The sequence below is a fragment of the Musa acuminata genome, chromosome BXJ1-5, assembly GCF_036884655.1.
Source record: "Musa acuminata AAA Group cultivar baxijiao chromosome BXJ1-5, Cavendish_Baxijiao_AAA, whole genome shotgun sequence".
Lineage (NCBI taxonomy): Eukaryota > Viridiplantae > Streptophyta > Magnoliopsida > Zingiberales > Musaceae > Musa > Musa acuminata.
This window is the reverse complement of record NC_088331.1, coordinates 42,122,540-42,138,870: the sequence shown is the minus strand read 5'-3', so window position 1 is coordinate 42,138,870 and position 16,331 is coordinate 42,122,540. Positions and strand designations below refer to the sequence as shown.

General features: G+C 36.9%; 1 protein-coding gene and 1 pseudogene across 3 annotated transcripts; both read left to right on the top strand.

Moving 5' to 3' along the window:
• Positions 1-277: 277 nt before the first annotated feature.
• Positions 278-7,467, top strand: LOC135674366 (GTP diphosphokinase CRSH1, chloroplastic-like; annotated as a pseudogene). The gene is made up of 4 exons (XR_010513597.1): positions 278-821; positions 1,490-2,422; positions 6,400-6,687; positions 7,073-7,467. The product of XR_010513597.1 is annotated as a GTP diphosphokinase CRSH1, chloroplastic-like (transcript).
• A 1,258-nt stretch (positions 7,468-8,725) lies between these two features.
• Positions 8,726-15,160, top strand: LOC135674367 (uncharacterized). Of its 2 annotated transcripts, XM_065184148.1 has the most exons (7): positions 8,726-8,880; positions 11,799-11,891; positions 12,216-12,246; positions 14,424-14,450; positions 14,526-14,655; positions 14,736-14,820; positions 14,899-15,160. In XM_065184148.1, the coding sequence occupies exons 1-6, from the start codon at positions 8,815-8,817 to the stop codon at positions 14,788-14,790; spliced, it is 402 nt and encodes a 133-aa protein (XP_065040220.1). In that variant the 5' UTR covers positions 8,726-8,814; the 3' UTR covers positions 14,791-14,820; positions 14,899-15,160. The 2 variants fall into 2 exon arrangements, with proteins under 2 accessions (XP_065040220.1, XP_065040219.1); XM_065184147.1 differs by having other exon boundaries at positions 14,736-15,160.
• Positions 15,161-16,331: the final 1,171 nt, after the last annotated feature.

Below are 16,331 nucleotides of genomic sequence, written 5' to 3'. Positions count from 1 at the left end.
AATACATTTAAATCAGAATGAGGTAATTTAAACTATTTCCAAGAACATTTACAGTTGATCGAAACTTCATTAATTTAATAATAATAATAGTTTTATTAGTGTTATTATTCAAAATATTTTAATATAATAATAATAATTTTTAGATTTTTTAATTATTAATTTAATAATGGGATCGAAACTTCGTTATTATTGTTAATAATATTTTAATAATAATAATAACTTTGTTATTGTTATTATTCTTAGTAATTGGGCGGCACCGCAGCCAATCCGTCCTTCCCACCACACAAACCAACGCACGAGAACCAGAAGCCTCTCCGCCACATGGTTAAAGGTCACCGAGAAGCCGTCACTCCAAATGGAGCAGAACCACCGCCGTCCTCCACCACTGCTTCTCACCCGCCATGGCGGTGGCCGCCTCCGCGAACCACCACCTCCTCCTCCTGCGGCTCCATCCTCGCCGTGTCCCGAGTCCCAGGACTCCCCTCCTTCGTCGGAACCTTATTCCCGCCCTCTCCACCGCCTCCCGCCGCGACCTCGCTCCGGGAATCCGGTCGTCCTTCGCGGCCGCTGACGAGGCCTCGCCCAATAGCCCGCCGTTGGTGGAGCAGCCTGGGGGGAAGATGGTGGTGGAGTTGGTGGGCGCCTTCAACGAACTGACGGGTAGGATGGGCGGCGTTCTCTCCACCACCTCCTCGTCTCGGTTGCTCTTCAAGACTCTGAAGCTATCCATTCCCCTGCTCCAGGCTCTGCCGCTCGCTCCCGACGGACGCCCGCCGCTCTCCCGTGCTCTCTCTGTTGCTTGCCTTCTCGCTGATCTCCAGGTGTGCATATGCACTTCAGTGATATTCTCAACATATACCAAGGTGGAAAAGTAAAACCTTTTCTTGTGGTTGGAGATGATTGATCCATTCGCTTCGTAGGTTAAAGAAGCAAGTAAATTGATGGAAATGTTCAAATCTTGAGTTATACTTTACGAGGTCATTGGTCTTCACAGATGGCAAATATACTGGAGGGCTTTGTCTCTATGAAGGAATGGAGTTCAATCTCTATGATCATATAAACCTTGTGTTTGTTCTTTCTTTTCATTATCATTATAATTAAGTTCGAGCAATTCAGAAGAGGAGGGTAAAACGTAGCATTAAATTCCAATCATAAACAAAAATCTGCAAGATTTACCTATTCATATGAAGGAAGAACTTGGCATCAATTTAGGGTCAAAGAATAGTGAGGCTAAACTGCTCATCGGGTCATGGTTACTTCTGATTGGACTTCTAGATTAATGGAAATCGTTTGATCTCCACTGTTTCAAATTGGTTTTGACTTGTTTGACTTCAATATTTTTCTACAAACAGAATTCTATTTGTTTACGTGTTGCTCTACATTTACATTGTATGTTCTTCTTACAGTAAGGGCCTTGTGAATTTAAGCTGTGAAAATGTAGAACAAATTGATTGAACTTTAAGTTAACTAACACTAGTTGGAATAGTAGATGGATGCAGAAGTTATTTCTGCCGGCATGCTGAAGGAAGCTTTGGAGGCAGGTGCTATCACCTTGCATGAAGTCAAAAGCGAAATCAGTGTTAGTACTGCCCATTTGTTGCACGAGAGCATGCGCATAATGCATGTTCCTTCTAAAGTTGAGATATTAGATGACGAAAGTGCCAGTGCACTGAGGAGATATTGTTTAACCTACTATGACATCCGTGCATTGAGTCTAGAGCTTGCTGTCAAACTTGATATGATGAGGCATCTTGATTACCTCCCAAGATACCGCCAACAGATTAAGTCTCTGGAGGTACTGAAGATATATGCTCCATTAGCCCATGCAGTTGGAACAGGTTCTTTGTCGCTGGAGCTTGAGGACCTCTCCTTCCAATATTTGTTTCCCTATTCCTACCTATACGTTGATACATGGTTGAGAAGTTATGAGACAGAGATCAGACCCCTACTGGAAGTGTACAAGGAGCAGTTGCTGCAGGTACTAAAAGCTGACAGTGAATTGGAAATGATGGTGGATAGCATTTCAATCCGTGGTCGATACAAGAGTCGTTTCAGCACCATGAAGAAACTGTTGAGGGATGGACGCAAACCAGAAGAAGTGAATGATCTCTTGGGTTTGCGGGTCATCTTAAATCCTCGACCTGGTGATGACATGCCAGAGAGGGGTGAAAGAGCCTGTTATAGGACACATGAGATTATCCAAACTCTGTGGAAAGAAGTACCCAGCAGGACATAGGATTATATTACCAGGCCCAAGAAAAATGGTTATAGAAGCTTACATGTTGCTGTTGATGTCAGTGAAGAAGGAAGGGTGAGGCCACTGATGGAGATACAGATACGTACTAAAGAGATGGACTCTTTGGCTTCTGGTGGAGCTGCTTCTCATTCTCTGTACAAAGGTGGTCTTACAGATCCAAGTGAGGTTAGTAGCTTAAAATTCTTGCGGCTCAAATCACATCTTTTCCATGTCTCTCCTTTTATTTAATAAAATCAACTATGTTACTTCCTAGGTATCAATTGGTAGAATGATTCAATAAAAGGCTTGTGTGTTCCAAAATTGTAGGATGCACCTGCACAATTCCTATAACTAGTTAATTGTCTTGACAAGATGCATTGTACATGAGCTGTTGCATATGGTCTCCTTGATACCTGTATGTTTCTCTTTGAACCAATTATGTTTGTTCAATTTATCTTTTGCCAAATATTGGGTAAATTGACAAATGAAGCTCTATAGTTCAAAAAAAAAAAGAAAAAAATCCTTTGAGATGATGAGTAGCTTTCAGGTGCAGTTCCACATACCAAGAAACTCCATGTTAGGCATCTAGAGACAGTATTGGTTTAAATGGCTATGTACATATTTTTATTAAATATCCTAGTAGGAATCAGGAAGCAACTTTGGTTTTAATTGGCTATGTGTAGAGCAGGGTTTGTTGTACCAATGCATATTTCCTGTTATGGGCAGTATATACCGGTCCGAAAGGGGACCGATACACGGATCCCTCTATACCAGGCAGTATCATTACATGACCCCGTATTGAGCAATACAGGGTTTGTACTAGTCTATAACGGTCAAAATTTGTCCGTTACCAACCAAGGGTTGAGATTGTCCTATTTTAAACAATCAAATTGATACAGAGTAGTAGATCAATAGTGAAACTAGAGATCCGACATTATTCTCCATGCTCCGCACCTAAATATATCATAATCATACTTGTCTCAGGAGCCGTTTCGGACACGTGTAATTCACGACGATCAGACTATGACAATCACCACATTGATGCACCAATGACATTCAGTGTATTAGTATACTATGTCGTCGGATCAATTTTAGGATTGGATCAGACAAACATATCAAATTGATATACAAATACATAGGATCGAGGACCCCAATCGACCACCCATAGAGTCTCATCGTTTCTTTTGGTGGTAAAACTACGTATATCAATCAATTGATTACTTGATTCATTTGAACCTTAAAGTTTATGTTGTTTTAAAAAAAAATCTAACAATTCAAATCATTTATTTATAGATAATTTAATATTAAGGGGAGGATGGTCCAGAATGTACCACAAAACTCCTCGTCAAAGTCCAAAAAAAGATGTCTTACTATTTTTTCCTAATTTAGATTATTTTTACTAAAATTATGCTAAATTTATATTTATTTTCAACTTTAAATTCCTAATCAAACTTTTTTATTTTTCAGATATTTTTGGAGCTATTTTGGGCATACTATAGGTATGCCTTGGTGTACCGACATATGGTATATCAACACACCTTGATACATATCATACCAACAGCTGGTTGGTACATCAGTACGGACCGATAAAATAAACCTTAGTGTAGAGTATACATAAATATTTCAATTTTAACCTACTATTCATTTATAAGCAAACAATGTCTTACGGTTAGTTTTGACCATAAATTTATAGGATAGTATGATGATTTTATGTTTGTCTCTATTCCGTAGCAATGACTTAGTTAACCTGAGTGTTTTTCAAATTAGAGCTATATACATAAATCATTTTTATTTTATTTAATGAATGATTCTGAACTTTAAATATGTGAATGGTTTGAACTTTGTTGAACTGAATATCCATTAATAAATACAGATGTTAACCAGCTTCTGCTACTGCTCGGTTATACCTGAGAAACATTGAAATAAAACTGGAGGTGACTGTTGGCTAAATCAGTGCATGCAATATTATGTATGAGGCATCATGGTCGTTCCAGATTAATTTAACATTTCAAGGTGGGCTAGAAAGCCTGCTATCATGGCATGTATTTCAAGAGGTGACACAGATGGATCATAAGCATGATTTGTTGAACTATTAGTATTTGACATGAAACCAATATTCCAACTTTTAATCACTTTCTTTGTTGGTGACAGGGAACTTTTCAAAATTATATTTTTAGATGTTCAGAAAAGCATAAATAAGATATTTTGATGCTTTTGTGCACCAGAATTGCGAAAGCATAGAATCTCATGTATGACATGTACTGCTGAAAGCCTGAAACTCTAAATGAGGAAAATTATGGCAAGATGAAGCTAAAAACTTTTTCAAAAAAATATTGCATCTTACAACTTTCTGGTGCTGGTGTAATTAGATGTAGGTTCTTTTTTGTTTTTGCTGCAGTTGGAACATATCATCAGCATAAAATACACAAACATTGAAGAAGATATATTAAACCAAGGATTTTGTATTCAAACATGCAGAATGTGGTCTTTTATCCAATGTGTCTAATTATTGATAACTCTATGAAGTCATTTGTTGTTTAATTCAATGATTTTAATTTCGAATAATACAGCCCGTACTGGGCGGTAGCGTCGATTGGGACTGTTTTCACTCCGCTATCACCTTAAATCGACCAGCAGAGGGAGAAGAAAAGAGAAAACCTGAAGATCCGACGTCGCTCTCCCTCGATGATCCCGATCTGTCGTCGCCCTCCCTCGCTAAATGCCGCAGATGATGTTGCCTCCTCGTCTGAGGTGACGAGGCCTCGGCGTCGTCGGCGATTTCTACTCATCCGCACGGGGAGAGAAGAAACCTTGGCGACGTCTCGACAACGTCGCGGGGAGAAGCGGTTTCTTCTCCCCATGTAGGCAGAAGGAACGAGGTGTTTTTTTTTTTTTTTAACTTTTTTAGAGAAGAAGGAACCCTCGATTGCTTCTCCCCACGAGGGCAGAAATCGAGTGACATCGCCTTTCTTTTTTTTTCGCGCGGGGAGAAGGAAACGGTTTTTTCTCCCCATGTGGGCAGAAACCGAGCGACGTCACCTTTCTTTTTCCTTTTTTTTTTTTTTTACGCGGGGAAAAGCCTTTCTCTCTCTTTTTTTTTTTTTGCGCGGGGAGAAGGAAACAATTTCTTCTCCCCATCATGCAGAAACCGAGTGACGTCGACGATGCAACATCGCCTTTCTTTTTTTTTTTTCGTGCGGGGGAGAAGGAAACAATTTCTACTCCCCGTGCTGGCAGAAACCGAGCGATGTAGCCTTTCTCTTTTTTTTTCACGCAGGGAGAAGGAAACCTCCTTCTCACACGGCTAGAGCACGGAGAGAAGGAAACCTCCTCCTCACGTGGACAGAGAGTGGTATACCGAAATGTACTGCTCGGTATACTTATACCATACCATATCGAGTTAAGTTCGAAACTCCGGTACGGTACAAAATTATGAACCTTGGTTTAATTCAAATTTTCTTCAAATATTTTGTGAAAAACATCACCGAAAATGTATCTCACAAAGTTCATTCTGACTACAAGATGATGAGTTGCAAGGGTATATATATTGCTAACTTACAGTGAGAGTATTGGGTTGACTACAGTATGGTACATTTTTGTTCAAGAAATTAAGTAGATTATATGCGTAACTGAGTACAAATGGGACAAAAAAGAAGGAAAAACAGCTGTTTGTTAGCAATGTAAATTTATATATAACAATATCTTACTTCATACATTGCAATTTAAGCAAAACCAGAATTATCTTCAAGTCACATATACTTATTAAGTGTTCTGTTGTTTCCTGCTTCCCAGGTTATCTAAATTCATCTTATTAGGCTTTCTTTTTTTTTCATCAAAAGAATTTCTTCAGACTTTTCTATGTGAATAATCCTACTATCTTTTATTATTCACATATACTTATTAAGTTCTATGTTGTTTACTGCTTCTCAGGTTATCTAAATTCATCTTATTATATATTTTTTTTGTTCATCAAAATAATTTTCTTTAGACTTTTCATTCTGTATAATCCTACTATATTTTATTATTCATGTATACTTATTAAGTGGTCTGTTGTTTCCTGCTTCCCAGGTTATCTAAAGTCATCTTATTTTGCTTTCTTTTTTTGTTCATCAAAATAATTTCTTCAGGCCTTTTTGGGTAATCCTACTATCTTCTAAATTCAGGCAAAACGGTTGAAAGCAATCATGATGGCTGCAGCCGAACTTGCAGCTCTGCGTCTTAGAGATCTCCCATCTGCAAATCATAGAGGGGGACTCGATATTGACCACAGAAATCGAATTTTTCGCCTTCTTGATAAAAATGGTGATGGGAGAATCAGTATTGAGGAACTTACTGAAGTGATGGAAGAGCTTGGTGCTGGAAGTAAAGATGCTCAGGAGCTCATGCAACTTCTTGATTCAAATTGTGATGGTTCTTTGAGCTCTGAAGAGTTTGATCTGTTTCAGAGACAGGTAAGGTTTCAGTATAATGGCAAGATACACTGGTTGGCCTGCTGGTTTCTGTAGGTAGTATCTGTTGCAATTCATCATCTCCCTCTTTCATTGTTATTCTGAATAGTTCAATCAATCACTAATTTGTAAAGGAGTTCAATCTTTGTTTTCTGTTGCGCATTTTTCATCTGAAATGGTGGAAACTAATGTCATCCAGTGAAACAGAGGCTCGAATAAGATGATTCGAATTTGACAGTTTGAATTGGGAAGGCCATATGAAGACTATATCTTGCAAATTAATGCAGCACTTTAGAAGGCACAAATTAGAATAATGATTCTTAATGAATAAACAGCCGTTGACATGCTTTTATATCTTGATATACTAATGAATCAGCTGGTATTACAGGTTCAATTTATGAGGAATATGGAGGAAACAGATGATCACTACAGAACCATGCTGGGAGAGAAGCTTCATATGAGTGACAGTACTGGCTTAATTCAGGTTTACCGCAAGGAGTTAGGTGACAAATTAGCAGTGAGCTAAATTCATTTAAATATAAACTATCAGGTGATCAAACTTACATACAAAAATGTAAATATTTTTTCATAGTGTTTTAATTCTCTTCATGAAAATGTCCATCTGTCTATCTGTTGTATTATCTTTTTTTTTGCCCTCAATACTTCATCTGGCCATTTAGCATCTTCTGTAATTACCAAATTGGAAATTGCTTCCTTCCTGAGATTTGCCATGCAATTTGACCAATTTGATATCTAATGAACACTCCATGAGATTTTGTTGTTTCCCTGCAACCTTATGCTCTCTGATGAGGAACCGCAAAGAAATGGGCCAAAAAAAAGCAAAAATACAACTAATGATGATGTATTCTGTGTGTTTCAGTGTCTTTGGCATCAGTAGAAATGGTCAATGTGTTAGTGTAATTATAATCAGATGTATTGACCTTTAAAGTTGCAGAGATAAACTTGCTTCTTCTTGCCATTATATAATCAAATGTCCAAACCCTATATAAACTGTTTGTTGCTTTCTCAACAGCATGATCATCCAATTCATCTAACATTTGTTCTTCTTGCTTCAGCATTGATTGGACACCTTGACGTTGGTTGACCTGAAGATTATATAGGGATGAAATTGAGGTTAAGTTGTGCTCTTCTTTTGCAATCTTTCTGCGGCTTCTTTATAAATCCAAATGGTGAATTGGACTGTGTACATTAAGCTTACACATAGATTCGGGCTGAGGTTTATCACTTATACAACAATACACTAGATTTATCGCATATATAATAACACACCAATTAATCTGAATATTCAACAGATATATCTAATTATTCTGATGCCTTAACAATCTGATAAACTAGACATTATTCTTGTCTCTTTGTCTTTTTGTCCATCATCTTTGTCGTCATATGTATTTAGGAAGCTGTAACATGAAAATGCGTCCAATTATTTCATTAACATTACTAATCTGCAAGATGAATAAAAAGTTGCTGACTAAGTGTCGATGCAAGACAATATGAAGATTCTGTTGAGCTTAGATGAACATAAGTCTAAATATGTATACAGTGTTTAATGTGTAGATTGATCTTTTCATAGCAGATTAAACGTTTATGACTTATGATTAAATCCTTATCAATGAGAGCATGTCGTACAATGTTCTTTCCTAATCTATCTTTTACGTGGCGCTTTGTCTAGCCATTGGATCTTAAGTTACGCCTCTAATCACCGTTCATTTCTGTCCTAAACCCATCTGCGTTTGTCTTCTTACGGTGGCGCTTCCTCCTACACACCAGGCATCTCGCAAGAGCCGTAGGATCTTATGTTGCCTATCACACCGTTCATTTCTATCACGAACCCCATCTGCATTGAGACAGACACGAGTTGACTGACGACTGGACGAAATGCCGCCTCGTGACGGACGACCAGATGACGTGGCGTACCTTCTGTCGTCAGTTAAGTCGTCCCGCAAAGCAGATCACTCCGAGGAACCCCAGTCCCTGGCACGATCATAAACTTATTTTTGATCTTGATCAAAAGCGATGGACGGTAGAGATGAAGAGTGGAGGATGGCTTAACGGTTTTGGAAGGACCTGGCCGAGAGAGAGAAGAGAGAGAGAGAGAGAGAGAGGGAGAGGATGCGGAGCGACGAGGCGAGAAAGATTCTGGGGTTCTCGCCAGACTCGTGCCCCACCCGCTCTGAGGTAAATCTGATTCGCTTCTCGTCTCCCTCTCTCGCGCCTCTCGGATGATCAAGTGTCTTCGTCGGCGTTTCCTTCAGGGTTTGCTTTCTGATGTTCTTGATCGGTTCTAGAATACGATTCTTTCCGTCTTTATTACTCAGATCAGATGTAAATGCCGTTGTAACCTAGGCCGAAAGTTAAATGGAATCTGGAGAGGGAATTGCCCTACGGATCTTTGCTGATTGTTAAGCTCCGATGAAGGGGACATACTTCTTTGGGAAACAAAAGATCAGACGTAACAGTCGTCCTCCTTTTTCTTTTCTTTTGAGAAAACACCCTTTCTGAAGTCGTAAAATCTCGAGCAATACAGGGTTCATAGTATTTGGTTATCCCATATGGATCTTGTGGTTTTATCAGTGAGCTCTCAAAAATGTCGAGTTGGGGGCAGCAGTAGTAGTCATGATCCCCGTTGAACGGTAAAACCGTCACTTGCACTTGCGTGCTTAATCATCATAGGGTCGCTAATCTTGATAGGTAATTTTAGATGCATTGAAGTGATATTTGACAATTCTAGCACTGACCTTGGTATATAATATTAGATATTACAAGATACATTCTTCTCTAGTTTATGATGTATCATGCTTGGCAAGCCATTGGCAACAGGAATCTATTAGCATTAAGAAAAGGAATAGCCATTGTAGGCAATGCTATGCAGTCCATACACTGACAAAACTGTAACATATCTGGAAATTGAAATGGTTGTTGAAAGGTTAACCCCTGTTATTAACATTTACGTACAGATTCTAGTTGAAATGGGTAACTTTTGGTCCTAGATACAATATGATAGTTTCAAATATTCTAGCGTTGGCCTTTGTATAGGCTACAGAGTCCTTAACATAATTCATGTTATTGACTGATTCTGGCCAATTTTAGTTGATTTCACAGCATCAATAGAAAAAGTTAACGAGAGGAGTAGGAGGAGGAGAAGAAGAGAAACCAAGATAAATGATGAAGAATCGATTATTGAGTATGAAACAATAGTGATGGAGCCACTGTTTTACTTTTGGGTGTCACATATATATTTTCTGTTTATATCCTCTATTCATTATCATGTAAAATAAAAAATAATATAATATAAAGAGAGAAAAAAGTGAACAATAAAGAGTGGTCCTTGACCTCCTGGAAATGGAGGGTGCTATCATAAAGAATGCAGATGTCAAAGGATATTAAAATAGTCTCAATTCTTTTATCTTTATCTGTTGTTGCATTAACATATACATGCATAGCTATTAGTGAAGAATCTATGCTAAAAGTCATGTTTGTCATTATCTTTAAAGCTACAGGTTGATAAGTTTAAATGCTTTATAATGATATATAATAGCTATGTACTATAGTAAATCATTGTATGATATGATTAATATTTATACTTTATTAAAGTTATTTTTTAATAAATTACTTTATATTACTTTTATTGTTATTTTACTTTTTTTTTGTCTTTTATGTTCAAGTTTTCCATGCACTTAGAAAAAAATATCTTATGAAATATGAAGATAAAAGAATACTCTGGCATAAAATGTTTTAATTTCTTAAAAAATCCTTTATTTATTTTAAATTAATTCTCAGACAATTTTGGTCCCATCAGTTTGATCAACCAATCTCACTTAATCCCGATCTTGTTATCTCTTGCCTTTCCCGATGGGTACAAAATTTTAGAACTATGGATATTTGATTTTTTTTATTTTCTGGTTTATGTTGCATAATACTTTCTAAACAATTGGCAATTGGGATCCTTCTATACGAACTATAGGGATAGCCATTTAATTGAAAGCTTTGTATATAAGCTAAATTTAATGGTTATTGTTACATAAAAATTGTTTACATAATGAGTACTACAAAGTTAATGAACTTCAGTCACATAATCGGTCATTCTGAAAATCCTATAAACTATTTAAATACTGTCAGGCATTGATTCCTCTATCTAGCATCTTGAAAATGGACTTGCTCCAACATTTTACTAAATTCATATGGTGGTAGGCATCAATATCTCTTACTGAGGTCCTGATCATGCTTTTATACAGTTGCATTCATACATTAAGGTAGCAATAACCAGTCGGTATTGCTAACCACTGTTCGAGCCCTATAAATTCATCTCATCATTATTGCATAACATGTTCACTGTGGTTTATGCAACACTAGCATGAGCCCTTAAACTTTTAGAGTATCACCCAGGGAACATCATGACAATGAACCCTCACCAAATCACAGATACAAATACTGTATCCCATAAAATATGTTGTAGTCGTGTGTCATGTGATTTCAGTTTGATGGTTTCTTTTATAACCCTTCTGTAACTTTATTGTTTTTGATGAGGCATTCTGGTACAATGCAAGATTATTGGAGTTGATTCTGATAATTGTGTTCTATAAGCATCTAGGTTTTCTAGACAGAATATCTCACAGGTGGTGAGCTTTTTCAAAATGCTACCTCCCATTATTGTTTTATAAGTCTCAAAGGTTGTGAGTTAAATAAACAAACTCTTTTAACATGTTCATGATTCATGCTAGGATGCATTGTAATGTTGGAACTTTCTGTAGCAACAGTCAGAATGATCTGGTCATATGTTATGACAGCATATAACCAATCCCACATTGTTTCTTATCTTCATTTATTGTCACACTCTATGCAATCAATTAGTATCATGTCACCTTTTTTTTTGTGCAAGCAGAATCAATGAATTTGTGCAAGTGAAAGTTTGAAACTGCTTTACGTTTTATATTCTGCATTGTTAATTGTTTTGTATTTTCTTCTTTAGTTCCCTAGTGCTGTCTGAACATGATCATTTATATATCCATGAAGAATAACAAATTTATGTTGAGAAAGTGATTTTCTGGATTAGTTTGTGTCATATATGGAACTCCATAAGTCACATGTGGTTGCAGATTAAGGCAGCATATAGAAGGAAAGCATTTGAGTCTCATCCTGACCTATTTCCAGCACATGAAAAATCCCAAGCTGAATCAAACTTTAAGCTGGTACTTACTTCTAGTGCTTGTTTTCTTCTTCATGCCAATAAGGTTCTTTTCTTTTATTGTCTTCATGTTTTTTTTTAATCTTAGGTCCATTAGTAAAGCTATTCTTGATGTTGGTGCTTTGTATTTTGAAATTCTAGAGAAGTTTTAAGAAAACAAGAAGGTATTAACATGCATAGAATATTTTTATTCTAGGAATCAGTGTCATTAGATATCATGAAGTTTGATTGATATATTTCTTTCAAACATGTGTTGTTCAGCTTTATTCTTTACCTATATAGGTTGTGTGTTATTTCTGCAACTTATCATTTTAATCCTCTCCTGTAGATTGCAGAAGCTTATTCATCTCTGGGGTCAGGTAATTTTTTTGTTTAATTATAATTTTATGCGTTATAATTTACAAACTCCCCTAGTTGCATAAAGTTTAGTGATATCTATTGGATATCAACTGTTGTTCAATCATATTATGGCAAAAGGTCGATTACAATGGATAATAAACAACTAATGGATTTTTCTTTGCAGTTACAACTTTCTAAGCTTCCATTTTAAAATTGTGACTTGGTTACGCAAATTTTAGTGACACTTATTTGAATGTATTATCACAATATGACCAAAGTTCGATGAAAGAGGACAATAAACAACTATAAGGTTTTTGCTTTATTGAAGATATAGCTTTTTAAGCATCCATTTTTATGTTGTATGGCTTGGTTGGCTTGGTTTCCAGGCCTGTTTCAACAGTTTTTTAGAGGTTTATAGCAGCTGTTTGTTTGAGGGTTAGCGAGCAAATGTTTGTTTCTGTTAGCATTATAGAAGTTTACATCAGTAAACAAGAAATTGCTGATGGCTGGTACCTTTTGCTCGGTCACAACTGATGCTGAGCAGAATTAGTAGAAAAAAAGAGTAAATTTGAAGGCCGAAATTGCTTTATACAGCATGTAGAGGAAAGCATTATTCACTCATGCCCTGATTCCTGATTCTGGATGAGTGACAGCGTAACATAGAAGATATTTGATATGCAAATATAAACAATCAGCATACTGCCTGCAACGATAGATTATCAATAGGGGTCCCATCGGAAGAGAACTATGACTTCCCTCTTGAGAACTGCACACGTCTGGAGAACATATGAAGAAAATATGTTGCTTACCAAAGAGTTGTTAAAGCACGGTTGGGCTGCAGGCAGCAATTATAGCTCATAATATGGTAGGATTAAAAGTCAGTTAATTAGGTGACATATGATTAGAACTAATTGATCTGTTACCAGCTTAGGCCTGTAGAAGTTTGGTTACAGTTTATTTATAACAAAAGTTCACTGCTTATTAACTGATTTTACAGATCCAAATATGTAAAGTATGTTATTCCTTATAGTGTCAATTTTAGGCTTACTACACTCATCATCAATTTCTATATTTCATCATGTTGACTTTATCTTCAAATTCACTAGCAGTGGCCCAAGACATAGTTTTGTTTGACAAAAAGATGCAGCAGGAGGTAGGGAGGTTGAGCGTTTAAGTCCATGCGTTGGATGGGTGGAGAATCCCCTCTCCTTTACTTTTCAGAGCTATAATTATATGGGGGTCCCACTCGCTTGAGAGAGAAAAAGAGGAAACTTGTGGGATTCCTCAAGCTTCAGTTCTCTTTTCCATTAAATTCTACCCGCGTTACTGCAAATCATCCTTGTGCTGGCTAGATATTTGCTTCTTTTGTTTTTGGTTCTTTAGCTACAGACAAGAAATAAAAACAGCCGTGCAAGGTCATCGAGTTCCTAGCGCCCATGTTTTTGGTTCTTTCTCCATGTCTACCATAGATCCGATTCATCCAAAGGCAGTTCCCTAGGTAGGAAGATAAAACAAATTTGTATAGTTCTAAGTTCTAACCAAAGTTCTTAATCTCTTCACTTCTGTTTCAATTTCCGTTCAGCAGCTATAATTGTTCTCCTTTATTTCATAGAACTGTTTCCATTGGATCTATACCATGCTAGGCGATATATGGAAATATATATTCAAAATCTGGAGTGCACAGGAAAAGCTTTTGCATAATCAGTGTTTATGTATTTGATTCTTTATTATAATAGATGTTCTTGTATTATGCTATCTTGAAAAAAGACATGAGAATTTTGTTTAGAAAAGAAATAAATTATGTTAATAATTAATGAAAACAAATTATTGTTTTATGGTTATCATGCCACTGGTTTTGATACACTGATTTCATCATGTGATGTGTGCCAGCAAAAGAGGCAGATAAATGTCAAGAATGTCAGGTAGTTTCAGTAAAAGCAAGATATGGATGTTAAGGTGCTCTTTTCTGTATGTCATTAAATGAACCTCTTTGGAGGATCTCTAGTCTTGTCTGTAGGTATAACCATATAAGCATCTCATTTCATCATTGATCTGTTTTGGCATTATTTATCAGGTTAGAAATATACCCTAGCAATGGTTCTCTGACTAAATTTTATGTGCAACACATGATAAGTTGAATTATCATCTATATCGAACTTATGTGATCAAATCTTTCTACTGTTCATGGTTATGACAGGCGCAAGATCAAGGAGTCCATATGGAGGTAAAATTTAGCTTTTGTCAGTTTCATATATTGCATTAAGTTGCATTGATTTATGGAATGTTCATGTTTAACCAGCTACGACTGTGCGAGTTGTGAGGACTGGCGTTCCCATGGGGTATGGAAAGGGCAATCGAGCTCTGATAACCATCCCTTTTCTCCTCCTGATTGCAGGAACTGTATCCTTTGCCGGCTTAAATGCAGCGAGGTAGGTGAACTTTCAGCTGCCGTGGTTCTACACCTGGACTTCTGTCTCTCAACTGTTTGTTCTTTCCTTGATTTTCTCAGGGCATATAAAAGGCAAGAGAAGATGTGTCCCTCTTACAACCCATTTCTTCCATAGACCACTTCACCGGACAATTGGTAGCAAAATGTATAATTGTTTGTGTACATACTGCACATATATAACAATTAAAAGTCAGGTTTAGGGTCATCGAGCTTCATCAAACAGGTCGGGTGCTTTGGATGAGATCTTGCAGACACAGAGTGATAGTGCAATAAAATGATGGAACACAGATTTTTCATCAGTTATATGTGTCATATGAAAAAAAAAAAAAGCTGCACATTACAATCCTGTCTCAAATTAAGCCACAGATGGACAAGGAGACATTAATTGGAGAATGGAAATATTTCCTATGTTGTAGTTACACCAATATTAAAATATTGTATTAAACAATGTACAAACTTTCAAAGTGATGATTATCTTCTGACAATAGTGTTTGAAATATTTGTTTTTATGTTTTTCTTAATTCATGGTTGACAACTGAAGCCAAATAGATACAAAAGATATTTTGTAAGTTTTCTAAATTTTGATTATGAAAGAAAATATATTATCGCCTATGTCTTGGTTATAGGCAGTACGACAGTGAGTTGGAAACTCAAGTTCTAATCTACTATTGCACTTTCAATCACCGAGGTGGAATTCATGATACTAATTGAAGCCATGAAGAAAGCAATTTGGTTGAGCATGATTTTTCCGATCAGATGTATCATAATAGAACCAAACATATTAATATCAGATAGATATGCTGACGAAGACGCATCTTCGAGCTAAATTTGCTTGAATTTGGTCAACCTGTATCGAGTTTTGGTTTAATGCTCTATGAGATATTTTTGGTAGAAGAGAAATAAAGTTTCTGAGCTGAATAAGACACCAAATTTTCGTTATGGAGGAGAATTTATGAAAAATCGACTCAAATCGGAGTCAAAATTAGGGCTCCAATATGTTGACCGATGCCGTTCACCATGGCCGTTATCGCTGGTCTGCACTCGCGCCACTCACCGCGGTCATCACCGTTGCCCGCGCTCATGCCACCCACCATGGTCCTCGCCGCTGCCTGCGATCCTCGTCGCAGCCCGCACCACCACCGTCAGGCATGTGCATTTCATGCTTTAGCCCTCACAGCAGATCATGCTCGCGGGAGGTGAGGGCATAACAATAATATAATTTTGATATTATTGTTACTTTCTGTTTTGTTGTATTTGGATAATTTTTTTTAGTATAAAAAATTATTGGGTAAGGATTCCAACCTCCACCTAAAAATAAATATGGGTTGGAAACACTCCTTACTAATATCTTACTAGCAAACAAATTATAGAATGACAATTGGAACCTCAAGCTCATGCAAATGGGTTGGTTACATCACCCCACCATAAACTAGTATTTCTATACTCTTTCATCAGGATTGGAACAATTAATGAATTTGATTGGCATCACTAGAAATGATCAGTATGATTAATCGAAAATTTCTGAATTGATGTTGATACAAGTGTGCTCTGAGAATCTTAATATTTGAATTAATATACATGTATTTTAAAGAATATATATAATTCCACCGAGGCAAGAGAGAACAGTGCGATGATAGAGGCGGTGGGCGGCAAGTC